This window comes from Macaca mulatta, chromosome 10, assembly GCF_049350105.2.
Source record: "Macaca mulatta isolate MMU2019108-1 chromosome 10, T2T-MMU8v2.0, whole genome shotgun sequence".
Lineage (NCBI taxonomy): Eukaryota > Metazoa > Chordata > Mammalia > Primates > Cercopithecidae > Macaca > Macaca mulatta.
The window spans coordinates 5,280,759-5,296,959 of record NC_133415.1 but is presented as its reverse complement, the minus strand read 5'-3'; the positions used below and the strand labels follow the sequence as shown (position 1 = coordinate 5,296,959).

At 45.6% G+C, this 16,201-nt stretch overlaps 1 protein-coding gene across 19 annotated transcripts in view; it reads left to right on the top strand.

The window, feature by feature from the left end:
• Positions 1 to 16,201, top strand: part of PPARA (peroxisome proliferator activated receptor alpha) — a 102,858-nt gene that overhangs the window by 43,110 nt on the left and 43,547 nt on the right. For 6 of the 19 annotated variants that reach the window (XM_028827106.2, XM_028827107.2, XM_077948034.1 and 3 more), the window contains one exon: positions 15,265 to 15,511. In XM_028827106.2, the coding sequence (XP_028682939.1) occupies positions 15,304 to 15,511 (208 nt within the window). In that variant the 5' untranslated portion in view covers positions 15,265 to 15,303. 19 annotated transcript variants of the gene reach the window in all.

Genomic DNA, 16,201 nt, shown 5'->3' with positions numbered 1-16,201 from the left:
CTGTCTATACAAAAAATAGAAAAATTAGCTGGGCGTGGTAGTGTGTGCCTGTAGTCCAGTTACCCAGGAGGCTGAGGTGGGAGGATCACCTGAGCCTGGGAGGTCAATATTGCATTGAGCTGTGATTGCACCACGGCCCTCCAGCCTGAGTGAAAGAGTGAAACCCTGTCTCAAAAAAAAAAAAAAAAATAAATAAATAAATAAATTATCAAATGTCTAGATCACTGATGGTTGGATGTAAAGTTGAGAAATGTGAGAAATGTTCACACTGGGAGATGACACACAGTAAACCACACAGAGGATTATAACGTGGTAGTTAGAAGCAGAAACTAGAGGCTTGCTGCCTGAGGTCAAAACCTGGTTCCAGTGGTTCTGTGCCCCAGGGCATGTTGTGGTAACCTGTCTGTGCTTCAGTTTTCTCATCTGTAAAGTAAACATAATGGTAATGCCTGCCTCATGGGGTTGCTGTTACCAGGAAGTGAGTTAATGCGCATTAGGTGCTTATTTATGACAGTTCCTGGCATATGATAAGGGCTTAAAAAGTGTTAGCTGGCACCACTATCATTATCAATATCTCTAATTTATTGCAGGGTTGGATCTGAAAAATGGCTGATGATGATTTGATGATGACTTCCTTGTTATAAACCAATAATATTGCAGTGCAAATTAAATACAAGCAACCTGTAACACACCACTGCGAGTTGGATGTCTAGAAAAGGTGCCATGAGTTACCTACTAAAACATCATAAGAAACCATGTTCACCAATAATTACCACAATAGGAGAGAAGTACCGAGTACCATGGGGAGACAGAGTCCGGAATCTCAGAGAGAGACACAGTTACCTTTTAGTTACACTAATGGGGAAAGCAGGAGCTTTGCTACCCTTGCACCTGATGGAGGGCCTCTCTGAATATCGGTCTATGGGGTCAGAAGCCAGTTTCCTCTCACATTTAGAAGGTTTCCAACTGTTGTCTTTCACTTCCCATGTTGCTGTTGGGAAATCCAAAAGTATTCTATTCGGCTAGGCACGGTGGCTCTCACCTGTAATATCAGCAATTTGGGAGGCCGAGGCAGGTGGGTTACCTGAGGTCAGGAGTTCGAGACCAGCCTGGCCAATATGGTGAAACCCCTTCTCTACAAAAAATACAAAAATTAGCCAGGTGTGGTGGTGCATGCCTGTAGTCCCAGCTACTGGGGAGGCTGAGGCATGAGAATTGCTTGAACCTGAGAGGCGGAGGTTGCAACGAGCTGAGATTATGTCACCGTACTCCAGCCTAAGTGACAGCAAGACTCCATCTCAAAAAAAAAAAAAAAAAAAAAAAGTTTTCTATTGGATCCTTTGTGTGCAACATGTTTTTCCCTCTCAGAAAGCTTGTAGGATCTTCTCTTTGTCTCCAGCATCATCTGGAATTTCCCAGTGAGTGACCATCTGTGTGTGTGTATTCATTCATTCTGTTGAGCCCCTGGTGGGCCCTTGCAACCTGGAAATTCATGCCCATCGTTTCTGAGAAATTATCTTGAATGCATTGGTTGGTGGTTTCCCCTGCTCCGTGTTCTTGCTTCCTGCTCTTTGGAGCTCTTGTTACTTGGATGAGTTTGCCTCCTGGACTGGTCCTCTCTTACTTCTCTTGCTTCTCCCATGTTCCATTTGTTTTCACTCTACTTTCTGTGAGATCGGGGCCATTATCTTCCAACCCTTCTATTAGGTTTGCAATTGGTTTTGTAATCCCCTAGAAAAGTTCTTGTTCTCTGAATGTCTCTTTTGATAGCATACTGTTCCTTTTTCATGAGTGCAGTATGAGTACATGAGTCATGAGTACATGAGTCATGAGTACATGACTCTCATCAGAGCGTGCTAATGTCTCCCATTTCTCGTAACTTTCTAGAGTGAGGACCATTTGAACTTGGAGTGCCCTCATTTTAAAACTCTGTGGTTGACCCTGTTCCCCTCTTTTGTTGCTGCTTTTCACCAGACTTTGAAGAAGCCGAAGTACGTTCAGAACTTGTCTGCTCTGGCAAAAGACGATACTGTTGGCTTAATCTAAAAACTGAACAAGAAAGCTCAAGGAGAGAGGTTTAAAAATATACCATCTCTGGCCAGGCGCGGTGGCTCACATCTGTAATTCCGGCACTTTGGGAGGCTGAGGCGGGTGGATCACCTGAGGTCAGCAGTTCAAGACCAGCCTAACCAACATGGTAAAACCCCGTCTCTACTAAAAATACAAAAATCAGCCAGGTATGGTGGTGGCTGCCTGTAATGCCAGCTACTTGGGAGGCTGAGGCAGGAGAATCACTTGAACCCAGGAGGCAGAGGTTGCAGTAAGCTGAGATCATGCCACTACACTACAGCCTGGGCAACAAAGTGTGTCTCCATCTCACAAAAAAAAAAAAAAAAAAAAAAAAAGTATATCTACCTATCTATCTATCTATCTATCTATCTCCATCTCTTATTCCTGAAACCATAAAACAAAACTAACCTTCAGCATATAGGACTATTGCAGAAGGGATTATCTTTCTACTTGGTTGGTTCCTCTTGGTCTTGAGGAAATTTTGACTTCCTTGAGTTGGTCCCTAGAAGTTAAAGGGAAAGGGCCTTTTCTCTTTCCTTTAAAACCAATGTGGCATATTTGTTGAGAATTTAGATACCACAGGATTGACAGTGTAGACTTACATTCGTAGACCGGATGCCATCGACCAACCTTGAATAATTTGCAGCACATTGCATCATTTTGTTTTAAGTAATACGAAGTCCTTGACGTGTCCCAGACATTGTCTTGATTACTTGTGAGGTCTCACATAAGTCTAATTTTCCCCTTCCTCTGCGCTTTCTGGTTCAGCTCAATTTATTCAAGGGTGTATTTGTGTAACACACTTGAATAAGGTGTGGTCCTGCCTTTGTAGATGTTATAGTTTAAGAAGACCAGCTGGACAGGGAGAAGAGTGTGATTCAAGGATGAAGGCGTGGGCTGGGGGCTGGGAGAGCAAGGAGGGAGGAAGGAGCAGCACCATGTGCCCATTACTCTATAGACATCTCGAACCACCTGGCCATGTAGCTGTCATTAACCTTAGTTTACAGTTATTGAAACTGAGGTTCAGCCGGGTGTAGTGGCTCACGCCTGAACCCAGGAGGTGGAGGTTTCAGTGAGCCGAGATCACGCCACTGCACTCCAGGGTAGGCGAGAGAGCAAGACTCTGTCTCAAAAAAAAAAAAAAAAAAAAAAAGAAAGAAAGAAAAAAAAAGAAAAAAGAAAGAAACTGAGGTTCAAAGAAATGTACAGTGCTTTCCCCCTTATCCAAGGAGGATACATTCCAAGTCCCCACAGTGGATACCTGAAGCCTCAGATAGTATCAAACCCTATATATGCTATGTTTTTCCCTATATATGCATACCTATGATAAAGTTAATCTATAAATTAGGCACAGTAGGAGACTAACAACAATGATAATAAAATAGAACAATTATAACATACACTGTAACAAAAGGGTGTCTTCCTCTCTCTCTCTCAGAATATCTTATTGTACTGTACTGGGGGTAACTAAAACCAAGGAAAGTGAAATCATGGATAAGGGATATCTACTGTATATGCTGGAGTTTTCAAGGTCATAGCACTGCCTTCCCCCGAGGTTGGCCTTGCAGCCTCTCTAGGCACTGCTGCTTCTGCTGCTGCTAAGAACTCCTATGAGGTGAACACTGTGAGCATCATCATTGCTTCTCAGAAGAAAAGACCCGGCTTACAGAGGCCAAGCCTTAGGTACCTTAAACACCTGTTTAAAGCTGAACTCATGGCCAGGTGCAGTGGCTCATGCCTGTAATCCCTTCTCTCCAAGCTCAAAACCTGCCCTCCTTCTCTTTATATTCCGAATTTCGTAGGTACCACCTCCTCTGCCCAGTGACCCAAGCCAGAGCATACATTCATCCTAGACTCTGTCCCAGGTCCCTGGTCCAGGCAGCTGCCAGTTGTCAGGGTCAGCTCTTCATCTCGCAGTCCTCCTGCCTCTTGTGTCAGTCCCCAGGGCTGTCATCATCTCTTATTGGGACAGTTACAACAGCCCCGTAAGGAGTTTTGCTGCTTCTAATCTTGTTCCCTTTGAGTCTGGATTCCTCCTTGCCATCCAGACAATCCTGATGCAAATCTGATCACGTCACACTTCCCCTCAATAGTTTTCCGTGGCTCCTCATTGTTTTAGGATGAAATTGAAACTCCTAAACATGGGGATTAACAGCGCACCATGATTGGCACTGCTGGCCTCTCCTACCTCTGCAGACTCACCTCTTGCCACTTCTCCCTTGAGGTGGATCAAAAATGATCACAAGTTCTTTGAGGCTCTTCCCATCAAGAGGTAGAGTTTGTTTCCCCACCCCTTGGATCTGGGCTTGCCTTGTGACTTGCTTTGACTCAGAGAATGTAACAGAAAGGACACTGCCTAACTTACAAATGAGGTCTACCTTAAGAGACCTTGCAGATTCCACATTCACCCTCTTGGAATGCTGCCACCATCTGAGAAGCCTGAGGTGGCCTCTGTGAGAATGAAAGACTTCATGGTGAGAAGTGCCTAACCAGCAGCCTGGCACCAGCCACCAGGCATATGGCTGAGGCCATCCAGCCATAGCTGAGCCACCAAATGACCACAGCTATGTGAATTATCCCAGGTCAGACCAGCAGAAGAGCCGCCTGGCTGAGCTCAGCCGAATTTGCTGACCCACAGAATTGTGAACAAATAAAATGGTTGTAGTTATAAGCCATTAAGTTTCAGAGTTTGTTACACAGTAACATGTAACTGATATAACTCTTGGAGCCAGTTGTCCAGCCATTTTCAACCACTTATTCAATGATGTTTGGGGTCATATATGCAGATGTGCTGTTCCCTTTTCCTTGAAATGGTCGTTTCTCTCCTTTCTGTTGGGTTTTCCTATGGAATATCTAGTCAGCCTTTAGGATTCATCTTGGGTGTCCCTTCCTGTATGTAGGCTCCCTGGCCCTCCAGGATTCCCCTAGTAACAGCCCTCATCACGCTGCCTTTGCAACCATTTGCTTATTTGTACCTCTCACCTACTAGTTGGGCAAGTTACTCACCTCTGTCAACCTCTGCATTTTTCTTCTCTATAAATGGGACCAATAATACCTACCCTGCCCTGGCATGGATAGATTAAAGAAAAAAAAATACATGCAGCTGCCATTGAGGGCCTGGCCCAAGTGCGATGTTCAATAATATTATTTCTCCTTGTTTTCTTTCCTGTGCCAGTGCCACACCCCCCTGTCCCCATGCACTGGGGCTTGCATCCCTCAAAGCTAAGATTGCCTGTCTGTGGTCTCCAGTGTTAAGCACAGTCGTTAGCTCAGGTGCGTGCTCATGTGTTGCATGAAGTTCAAGCCTCAACCCTATAAAGTTGGCCTGCCATGTATCTGATATATTTCTGCTAAAACCCATTAGGCCTTCCTTGTTCTGAAATGTCATCGTTAGTTGTGTGTCACTTCAGTTTTGTAACTGGACAGGCCACTGCGTCCGGGCTGCTTCCTCGTCATCTGGCTGCTAAATGTTTCAACCTTACCTGCCTTGCTGTGTGTCCCATCCTGTATCAGGTTAGCGCTCTTGAGTGGTGAATACGAATTTCATTTTAGTTGACTTTTTATTCTTGTGGCAGGCCTCTCGGCTTACTCAAATTTGATTGCAACAGACACAAAATGTGTCCAAACTTGCAGCTTTTCTTCTCTTATTTTGATATCACCATCCACAAAGGTAAGATATTTTAAAACAACTACAAACTTTCTGAAAATTATAATGAAGTGCTGGGTTTTAAATGGAAGTCATGTAGTGTGAACTTCGTGTAAAGTCTGTAGGGAGTTTTCTTGGAAATGACTGGGAATATTCTTTTTGCACCTTTGAAGATAAAGGTGGAGGAGCTCACAGCTCTTGTGCCATGTTGGGCTTGTCACTCTTTTTTACGTGCCAAATTCCTTTGATTACAAAATTTTAAGTTTAATGCTTTAGGTATTGTTGGGCAATATCTAGATGTGTCTAGTTAAATGTAGGTGATATGCAAACTCTTTATGATGCATTTGATTTAAATTCATTAAGATAGAATGTCTTTACCACCGTTATAGTCTGGGCCTTTTCCTTCTGTTTTAAATGTGTTTCCGTAGGCATTTTCTATACTGACTTTGTTAACGTGTTAATCACTGGGCACTGATAATAATTAATCTATTTCTTTCTTTCTTTTTCTTTTTTTTTTTTTTTTGAGACAGAGTTTTGCTCTGTCACCAGGCTGGAGTGTAGTGGCACAATCTCAGCTCACTGCAACCTCTGCCTCCCGGGTTCAAGCGATTCTCCTGCCTCAGCCTCCCAAGTAGCTAAGTACTACAGGCACGTGCCACCACACCCAGCTAATTTTTGTATTTTTAATAGAGATGGGGTTTCACCATGTTGGCCAGGATGGTCTCAATCCCTTGACCTTGTGATCCGCCCGCTTGGCCTCCCAAAGTGCTGGGATTACAGGCAGAGCCATGGCACCTGGCCGTGTTAATCTATTTCTGTGAACCGATGCTAGGTGAACGTACAGAGGGCTTTCTAGCTTCTGTGTTTGTTTATTCTGAAATGTTATTTTAAATCTTAGCCCAACAAATTTAGCTAAAAGACTCCTAGATGTTAAATATGATATTCAAAAACTATAAAGACAAGGTGATGACTTAGAATTGGTGGGAAAGAGAAAAATCTGTTGTCTGATAGTCACCTGCCACAGCAACGCTACTCCTTTGAGAAGACTTCCATCCTTTGCCCTGAAAGTGCTCCATGAAGTTGGATCAGACCTCATTTAGCAAAGGAAGATGTAAATAGATTTCTGTAGTGTGGCATTATTAAGCATATTAAGTGGTTACAATACAGTAAATTAGAGTGAGTAGTACAGAGGCATAAGCAGTCAAAAAAGCGAAAGTCTAATGTTTGTAACTATTGTTCTGGAGGCTTTTGTGTCAAATATAAGTTCCAGGCTGGGTATGATGGCTCACACCAGTAATCCCAACACTTAGAGGCCAAGCCAGGTGGATCACTTGAGCCCAGGATTTCGAGACCAGGCTGGGCAACATAGCGAAACCTATCTCTACAAAAAATACAAAAATTAGCTGGAGGTGGTGTTAGCGCCTGTAGTCCAAGCCACTTGGGAGCCTGAGGTGAGAGGATCACCTGAGCCTGGGAGATCAAGGCTGCAGTGAGCCATGATCTTGCCATTGCACTCCAGCCTGAATGACAGAGAGAGACTGTCTCAAAAATAAAAAAGTTATGAGTGTGAAAATTCAAGCTCAATTCCATTTGTTGGTTGTCTTGAGTGTCTGATCACATAGAATATAAAGATGTTTTGATAGTTGGGACAGTATTCAACTACCTGCTATTTAATACGTTATTTCAGAAAATATTTACAAAGGGGGCCGGGCATGGTGGCTCATGCCTGTAATCCCAGCACTTTGGGAGGCTGAGGTGGGCAGATCACCTGAGGTCAGGAGTTCAAAACCAGCCTGGCCAAACATGGCCAAACCACATCTCTACTAAAAATACAAAAAATTAGCCGGACATGGTGGTGTGTGCCTGTAGTCTAGCTACTCAGGACGCTGAGGCAGGAGAATCACTTGAACCCGGGAGGCGTGAGGTTTCAGTGAGCCGAGATCGTGCCACTGCACTCCAGCCTGGGTGACAGAGTGAGACTGCATCTAAAAAACAACAACAACAAGAAAATATTTCCAAAGGACCTTCTGGATCCAAGAACCTCCATGTCCAATAGAGGGGTGCACACGTGGGTGAGACACAGCAGCTGCCCTCCGGGAGCCCACAGCGGAGGGGTCCCTTCAGGCTTCTTTTATTCCAAGCAAGTGGCAAAACTACATTACTCTTAATACGAACCACTTCCTTTTAGCACAGGACACTTCCCAAGCTCTGCAACTGTTGCTCCTGAGGAAGGGAGTAAAACTGATAATCTGTTCCTCCCTATTGTATTCAGAGGGTTTTTTTTTTTCCCCTTTTGCTGGCTGTGTTTTCCTGTCCCTATGATGATTATAATTCACTCTGCAAATTGGATCACCTTTCCCATGCAGAATCCCTTTGACTTCTCTTCTAGATATCCATTACATTTTTGTAGTCTTTGGACACACTGTGTGTGCCGCTTTGCCCTCTGGGTGACAAGGCTGTGGCTGCGGAGACAGAGCCGAGGTGAATTCTCACGGACTGTCACCAGGTTACTCCTGGAGTAAGTAATTCCCGAGAGCTCCTTCTGTGCCGATCGTTAGAAATAGATATTGAGGCCGGGTGCGGTGGCTCAAGCCTGTAAACCCAGCACTTTGGGAGGCTGAGGCGGGCAGATCATGAAGTCAAGAGATCGAGACCATCCTGGCCAACACGGTGAAACCTTGTCTCTACTAAAAATACAAAAATTGGCCGGGCACGGTGGCTCACGTCTGTAATCCCAGCACTTTGGGAGGCCAAGGCGAGTGGATCATGAGATCAGGAGATTGAGACCATCCTGGCTAACACGGTGAAACCCCATCTCTACTAAAAAATAGAAAAAATTAGCTGGGCATGGTGGTGGACGCCTGTAGTCCCAGCTACTCAGGAGGCTGAGGCAGAAGAATGGTGTGAACTGGAAAGGCAGAGCTTGCAGTGAGCCAAGATCGTGCCACTGCACTCCAGCCTGGGCGACAGAGTGAGACCCCGTCTCAAAAAAAAAAAAAAATTAGCCGGGTGTGGTGGCACGCGCCAGTAGTCCCAGCTACTCAGGAGGCTGAGGCAGCAGAATCACTTGTACCCATGAAATGGCAACAGAATCACTTGAACCCGAGTGAGCCGAGATCATGCCACTGCACTCCAGCCTGGCAACAGAACGAGACTCCATCTCAAAAGCAAAAAAAAGAGAGAAATAGATATTGAACACCTGCTACATAGCAGGGATTGTGCTAGAAGTATGGATGCAAAGATTAGGCAAATACATTCCCTTGCCTCACAAAGCGTACAGTCTAGTAGGAGAGACAGGCATGTAAAAAGTTTCAACAGCACAGATAATCAGGACTACACCAGAATTGGGCCCAAGATGCTGTGGGAAGCTAGAGGTGAAAGGGTTTCATGAAAGAGGAGCTTCTTCTCCCATTTATAACTCATTTTAGCCTAATCTTCCAAACAGTCATGCATCTAAGAGCTGGTGATACAGAAAATACCTTGGTGTTAGTTATGAGTTACTGTTAGAATCCTTCCAGTGTTTGCACCTGTCCTGTGCTCAGGTGACATAAAACAGTGATATAATTTGATGTCTACTTCTTCTTGTATTTGTCTATTTTTAAATGTTCTACAATTTTCATATACTCTGTTTCATAGTTCTCAAAGGAATATTTTGATTGATAAATGTTTAGTTAGTAAGACCTAAAAATAGAATCTAAGTAGTTGGAGCTTATGATATATACAAGATGCAGCTCTAACATTTAAATTGGAAGGGAAATATCAAGAAGATATCTGCACTCCTATGTTTGTTGCAACACTGTTTACAATAGCTAAGATTTGGAAGCAACCTAAGTGTCCATCACCAGACAAATAGATAAAGAAAATGTGATATATATACACAATGTGGTACTATTCAGCCGTAAAAACGAATGAGATCCTGTCATTTACAACAATATGGGTGGAACTGGAGATCATTATGTTAAGTGAAATAAGCCAGGCACAGAAAGACAAACTTCACATGTTCTCACTTATTTGTGGGCTCTAAAAATCAAATCGGTTGAACTCAGAGAGAGTAGAAGGTTGGTTACCAGGGGCTGGAAAGGGTGGTGAGGGGTTAGGGGGCAGTGAAGATGGTATGAAAAATAGGTAATAGGTATGAAAAACTAGAAAGAATGAATAAGCCCCACTAGGTTTTTGTAGTTGTTGTTGTTGTTTTGAGAGAGAGTCTCACTCTGTCGCCCAGGTTGGAGCACAGTGGCATGATCTCGGTTCACTGCAACCTCCGCCTCCTGGGTTCAAGTGATTCTCCTGCCTCAGCCTCTCGAATAGCTGGGATTATAGGCACGCGCCACCATACCCGGCTAATGTTTGTATTTTTAGTAGAGACTGGGTTTCGATGTTGACCAGACTGGTCTCGAACTCCTGACCTCAAGTGATCCACCTGCCTTGGCCTCCCAAAGTGTTCAGATTACAGGCATGAGCCACTGTGCCTGGCCACTATTTGATAGCATAATAGGGTGACTATAGTCAATAATAACTTAATTGTATATTTTTAAATAAAAAGTATAATTGGATTGTTTGTAACTGAAAGGATCAATGCCTGAGGGCACGGCTACCCCATTCCCCATGACGTGCTTAGTTCACATTACATGCCTATACTAAAACATCTCATGTACCCCATACATATATACACCTAGTATGTACCACAAATATTTTAAATAGTTTTTAAAATAAAAAATAAATTGTAGGCCGGGCGCGGTGGCTCAAGCCTGTAATCCCAGCACTTTGGGAGGCCGAGACGGGCGGATCACGAGGTCAGGAGATCAAGACCATCCTGGCTAACATGGTGAAACCCTGTCTCTACTAAAAAAAATAAAATAAAATAAAATAAAATAAATTGTAAGGGAAAGAAAATTATGAATTTAGAAATGTAAAAGGTCTCAGGTAGGGAAGGCATGAGAGGATCAGGCAGAACCTTCCATCATTGCTGGGACGAGAAGAGAAGCCCTACCTTTTCCCAACACCCTATCCACTCCACCTGTCCCTCACCCCTCAGCTTATGTGAGACTCTATCTGTGCTATGAAACTGAAGATCTAATTCAGTGCTGTTTGCATTGTCTTGCCTCCTGGACCAGGGTTTGCAGTTGTTGAGAAAAGAGATGGTTGGTTATGTCTTGATCCCCCGCCCCCGCCTCCCCTTGAGCATTTGGGGCACAGGACACAGGAACTGGCCAGCCTGGTTCACTCTTGTAGATGAGCTGGGCAGTGGCCTGTCATGTGGGTAATAGGAAGGGGTGGGGACTTCCCCGGGATATTCTGCTCCTGATCAGAAGCTCCAGTGGTGTCGGAGGAGCATGCTGGGAGGGTGTGCAGGGTGGGGCAGGTGCCCGTTTGGCCTCTGCTATCTATCTGGGGAATGCATCCAAAGGCAACTGTTCCTTATCTGCTCTTGTTGGGAGCAAGGAAGGGCCAATTTGTTCAATGATCTGTACAAAGCCAGTCCCTCTGGCCAGAGTTGCTTCACTCTATATAGAGATTGTATCTTGGTTAGCTCTTCATTCATGGCAAGACCAGTGTTTCTCTAAATTAATCCCAGGTATTATTTAAAAGCAACTAAAAATGACGAAATTGTGAAACTTTGAAACTCCCTGAATGTAATGACAAGGAAACTAACATTGTTATATTGGTTGATGCTCCTGGCCAGAAGAGAGAATATTAGCAGGGATAAAAGGGATAGGCCACACGCATTTTCCACCCCAGTGCTGAGAACACGATGGGGGAAAAAGGGAGGTGGCCACAGCCCGCACAGTCTCTGCCAAGCTACTTTCTTTTTTTTTTTTTTTTTTTTTGAGACAGAGTCTTGCTCTGTCACCCAGGCTGGAGTGCAAAAGTGTGATCTCAGCTCATTGCAACCTCCACCTCCCAGGTTCAAGCGATTCTCCTGCCTCAGCCTCCAGAGTAGCTGGGATTACAGGCACCTGTCACCAAGCGCAGCTAATTTGTTTGTATTTTTAGTAGAGATGGGGTTTCACCATGTTGGCCAGGCTGGTTTCGAACTCCTGACCTTAAGTGATCCGCCCGCCTCAGCCTCCCAAAGTGCTGGGATTACAGGTGCGAGCCACCACTCCTGGCCCCAGTTCCTTCCTTCCTTCCTTCCTTCCCTCCCTCCCTCCCTCCCTCCCTTCCTTCCTTCTCTCTTTCTCTCTTTCCTTCCTCCCTTCCTCCTTTCCTTCCTTCTTCTTTCTTCCTTCTTTCCTTCTTTCTTTTCCTTCTTTCTTTTCTTTCTTTCCTTCCTTCCTTCCTTCTTTCTTTTCTTTTCTTTTCTTTTTTCTCTTTCTTTCTTTCTTTCTTTCTTTCTTTCCTTCCTTCCTTCCTTCCTTCCTTCCTTCCTTCCTTCCTTCCTTCCTTCCTTCCTTCCTTCCTTCCTTTCCTTTCCTTTCCTTTCCTTTCCTTTCCTTTCCTTTCCTTTCCTTTCTTTTCTTTTCTTTCTTTCGACAAAGTCTTGTTCTTAACCTAGCCTGGAGTGTGACAGCACAATCTTGGCTCGCTGTAACCTCCGCCTCCTGGGTTCAAGCAATTCTCTTGCCTCAGTCTCCTGAGTAGCTGGGATTACAGGCACCTACCATCACTCCCGGCTAATTTTTGTATTTTTAGTAGAGACGGGGTTTCACCATGTTGGCCAGGCTGGTTTCGAACTCCTGACCTTAAGTGATCTGCCCACCTCAGCCTTCCAAAGTGCTGGGATTACAGGCATGAGCCACCATGCCCAGCCCCAGCTACTTTCTTTCTATTGGAATGAACTTCATGGTTAATAGTCAGTTAGTGACTGCAACTTTTGAACTTTTTGTTCATAGTGAAAAACATTTTAAGTAATGCTTACCCCATTATGTTTCTTGCCATTTGAAAAAAAAATCTCCCTTCAGACAGAATGCAGAATAAAATACGACAGAAAATCTGTACAGATTCACAACCTGATTTAAGTTAATAGGTTATAGAGAAAGAAAGTCTTCTAAACCCTATGAAAGGTTAACAGTTCTCTGTTATTTTTCCCTGTGTGCTATTTGATGATTTCCCTGTGAACTCTGATGATTTATTGCCAGAATTCCAAACATAAGATGTGAATTTCACAAAAATGGATGAAAGGTATCTATTTTTCATTGGTAGAGGAAGCCAAAGCATCCCTTCTTCACCGCACTAAAAGCTGTTGTTTACATTAAGCAAACCTCAGATGTGAACGTATTTTTACGCAAATGCATTTAATGGATTAATATTGTCTTTGGGACAGTATTCTTCACTCCATCTGGAGAGTCTGGCGTTCCGTAATCACCATGTGATGACGGCTGCCCTGACAGTGGCTGGTGGCAGCACATGCCCCCTGAGCCTCTCCGTGATGTGATCTGTGGGCATCATGTGACCATTTTCAGAAGGGAAGATAGTTCTGGAAGCTAAAGGTCACCTAGTCAGCCTCGTTGGGCGATTGATGACTCAGCTGGGTTCAGGGAGGTGGACCCAAGGCAGAGCCTCTACAAGGCAGTGGTGGGCAGGGCGGTTCAGGCAGGTGGCACCTGGGCAAAGGTGCAGACGTGAAATCCTGAAAGCAATTCTCGGTGCTGCTGGGTTTCCAGGAGGTAGAAGAATGGTGACAAGTGCACCATCAGGTAGGGACAGATATGGAAGGGCTGGAACAGTGTGCTCAGGAGACTGAGCTTCAATCTGGAGGTCCCAGGAAGTGGTTTAAGATGTTTCAGCGAGAGCATGATACAGACCAACCTGGGAAGAACCGCTGCTTTGTCACTGTACCCCTATGGAAATGCTGTTCGCTTTGCTAGTTGAAACAGCCCACTATTGTCTGAGACTCACCCAGTTAGATTTATTTGGACTCCACAAAGTATTCTTGACCATACCATCACAATCGAGGACCCCCTGCATGAGCTGCCTTCATGGCTACAGGGAGAGCACACCCAAGTGGATGTCACACCCAGCACACATGCCACCGGCTTGGCCCTGCTCCCTGCGCCCCATGGGCAGCCTGAGCCACACTGGCTGCCTGTTGTTCCTGGAGTGTGCCAGCATGTTTCAGTCCTGGCTGGAGCCTTTGCACTTGGTGTTCTCTTTGCTGGAACATTCTCCCCCAAGACATTTACACAGCTTGCCCCCTCATTCCCTGAGGTTATCTCCTGCCCCCTAATCAGTGTGAACTTCCCTGGCCTCACCCCGGACACTCCACATGTGCATTCATTTCTTTGTTCACCGTCTGTGTCCCAGTTACAAGGGAGGCTCCCTGAGAGCAGGGATCTGGTTTTTGTTTGTTGTTGTCGTCGTCGTTTTGAGGTGGAGTCTCACTCTGTCGCCCAGGCTGGAGTGCAGTGGTGCAATCTCAGCTCACCGCAACCTCCACCTCCCATGTTCAAGGGATTCTCCTGCCTCAGCCTCCTGAGTAGCTGGAATTACAGGCACCCGCCACCAAGTCGGGCTAATTTTTGTATTTTTAGTAGAGATGGGGTTTCATTGTGTTGGTCAGGCTGCTCTCCAACTCCTGACCTCGTGATCCGCCTGCCTCGGCCTCCCAAAGTGCTGGGATTACAGGCATGAGCCACCGCACCCGGCCCTGTTTTTTTTTGTTTTGTTTTGTTTATTGGTTTGTTTGTTTTTGAGACACAGTCTCACTCTGTTGTCCAGGCTAGAGTGTGATGGCACGATCTTGGCTCACTGCAACCTCCACCTCCCAGGTTCAAGCGATTCTCCTGCCTCAGCCTCCTGAGTAGCTGGAATTACAGGCGCCTGCCACCACACCCAGCTAATTTTTGTATTTTTAGTAGAGACGGGCTTTCGCCATGTTGGCCAGGCTGGTCTCAAACTCCTGACCTCAAGTGATCCACCCGCCTTGGCCTTCCAAAGTGCTGGGATTACAGGCGCGAGCCACTGTGCCCAGCCCAGGGATCTGTGTCTCCGCTGTGTCCCCAGCACCTCAAACACATTGTATGGAGCTCCGCACAGCTGCTGAGTCAGTGATGGCTGAGTGAGTCCTGGCCCTCGGTCTGCGGCTCCTACAACATTTTGTTTAAAGGTTTTCACTTTCACAGCGTGCTGATCAATAGCCAAGCCCAGAGGAGAGGCTCAGCACTGTTCCTGTTTAGATGATGAATTCAGGCGTATCTTCGATGATAAATGACGTTGCATTTCAAAACAAGCAAGTGGCCAGGCGCAGTGGCTCACACCTCTAATCAAAGCACTTTAGAAGGCCAAGGCAGGCGGATCACCTGACGTCAGAAGTTCGAGACCAGCCTGGCCAATGTGGTGAAAGCCCATCTCTACTAATAATACAAAAAAATTAGCCAGGCGTGCTGGCGGGCTCCTGTAGTCCCAGCCACTCAGGAGGCTGAGGCAGGAGAATGGCATGAACCCAGGAGGTGGAGCTTGCAGTGAGCCGAGATTGCACCACTGCACTCCAGCCTGGGCGACAGAGCGAGACTCCGCCAAACAATCAATCAATCAATCAATCAATCAAACAAACAAGTGAATGTTGTTATACGTCAACCTTATCAATTGTTCCTCTTTCCTCCCGGTAGCTTGGAGCTCGGCTGCGCAACCAACACCATCCAGTCACGATGGTGGACACAGAAAGCCCGCTCTGCCCCCTCTCCCCACTCGAGGCTGGCGATCTAGAGAGCCCGTTATCTGAAGAATTCCTGCAAGAAATGGGAAACATCCAAGAGATTTCGCAATCCATCGGCGAAGATAGTTCTGGAAGCTTCGGTTTTACAGAATACCAGTATTTAGGAAGCTGTCCTGGCTCAGATGGCTCGGTCATCACGGGTAAGTGTGCTGTTTCCTAGAAAGTTTTATTTAGAAATGTTTCTTCCTAAAGAAAGCTGTTCTTTTTAGCTGGAAAATAAGTCACACTTTTTTGCAAGGAAACCTTCAGAGGTGGTAAGGCATCACCTCCAGTGCCACTGGGCCCTGGAAGGCACGTGTCACGGCTCACGGTGCAACCTCTTGTGAAAACCATGCATGCATCAAACAATGCTTGAGATTCAGTCACGGGGAGCAGCTAAAGTACACAGACCCTAACCCCAGCAAGCCCACGGGGGACAGCTAGACATTTTTAAGAGGAGACGTGTGCAAGGGTCTGCATGGAGGCACTGTTGGTAAGAGGGAAGGATGGGAAACAAGCTGGACGTGCGTCAAAGGGAAACAGATAAATTGGGATGCATTTATACAGTGGCATACTTCATAGCAATTTAAAAGAACAGACTATGCCAGGCGTGGTGGCTCACGCCTATAATCCCCTTCCTGCACTTTGGAAGGCTGAGGCAGGTGGATCACTTGAGGTCAGGAGTTCGAGACCAGCCTAACCAACATGGTGAGGCCCCATCTATACAAAAACATTTTTTAATAAAAAAAAAATTAGCCAGGCATGGTGGCGCATGCCTGTGGTCCTAGCTACTTAGGATGCTGAGGCAGGAGGACCATTTGAGCCCAGGAGCTCGAGGCTGCCATGAGCTA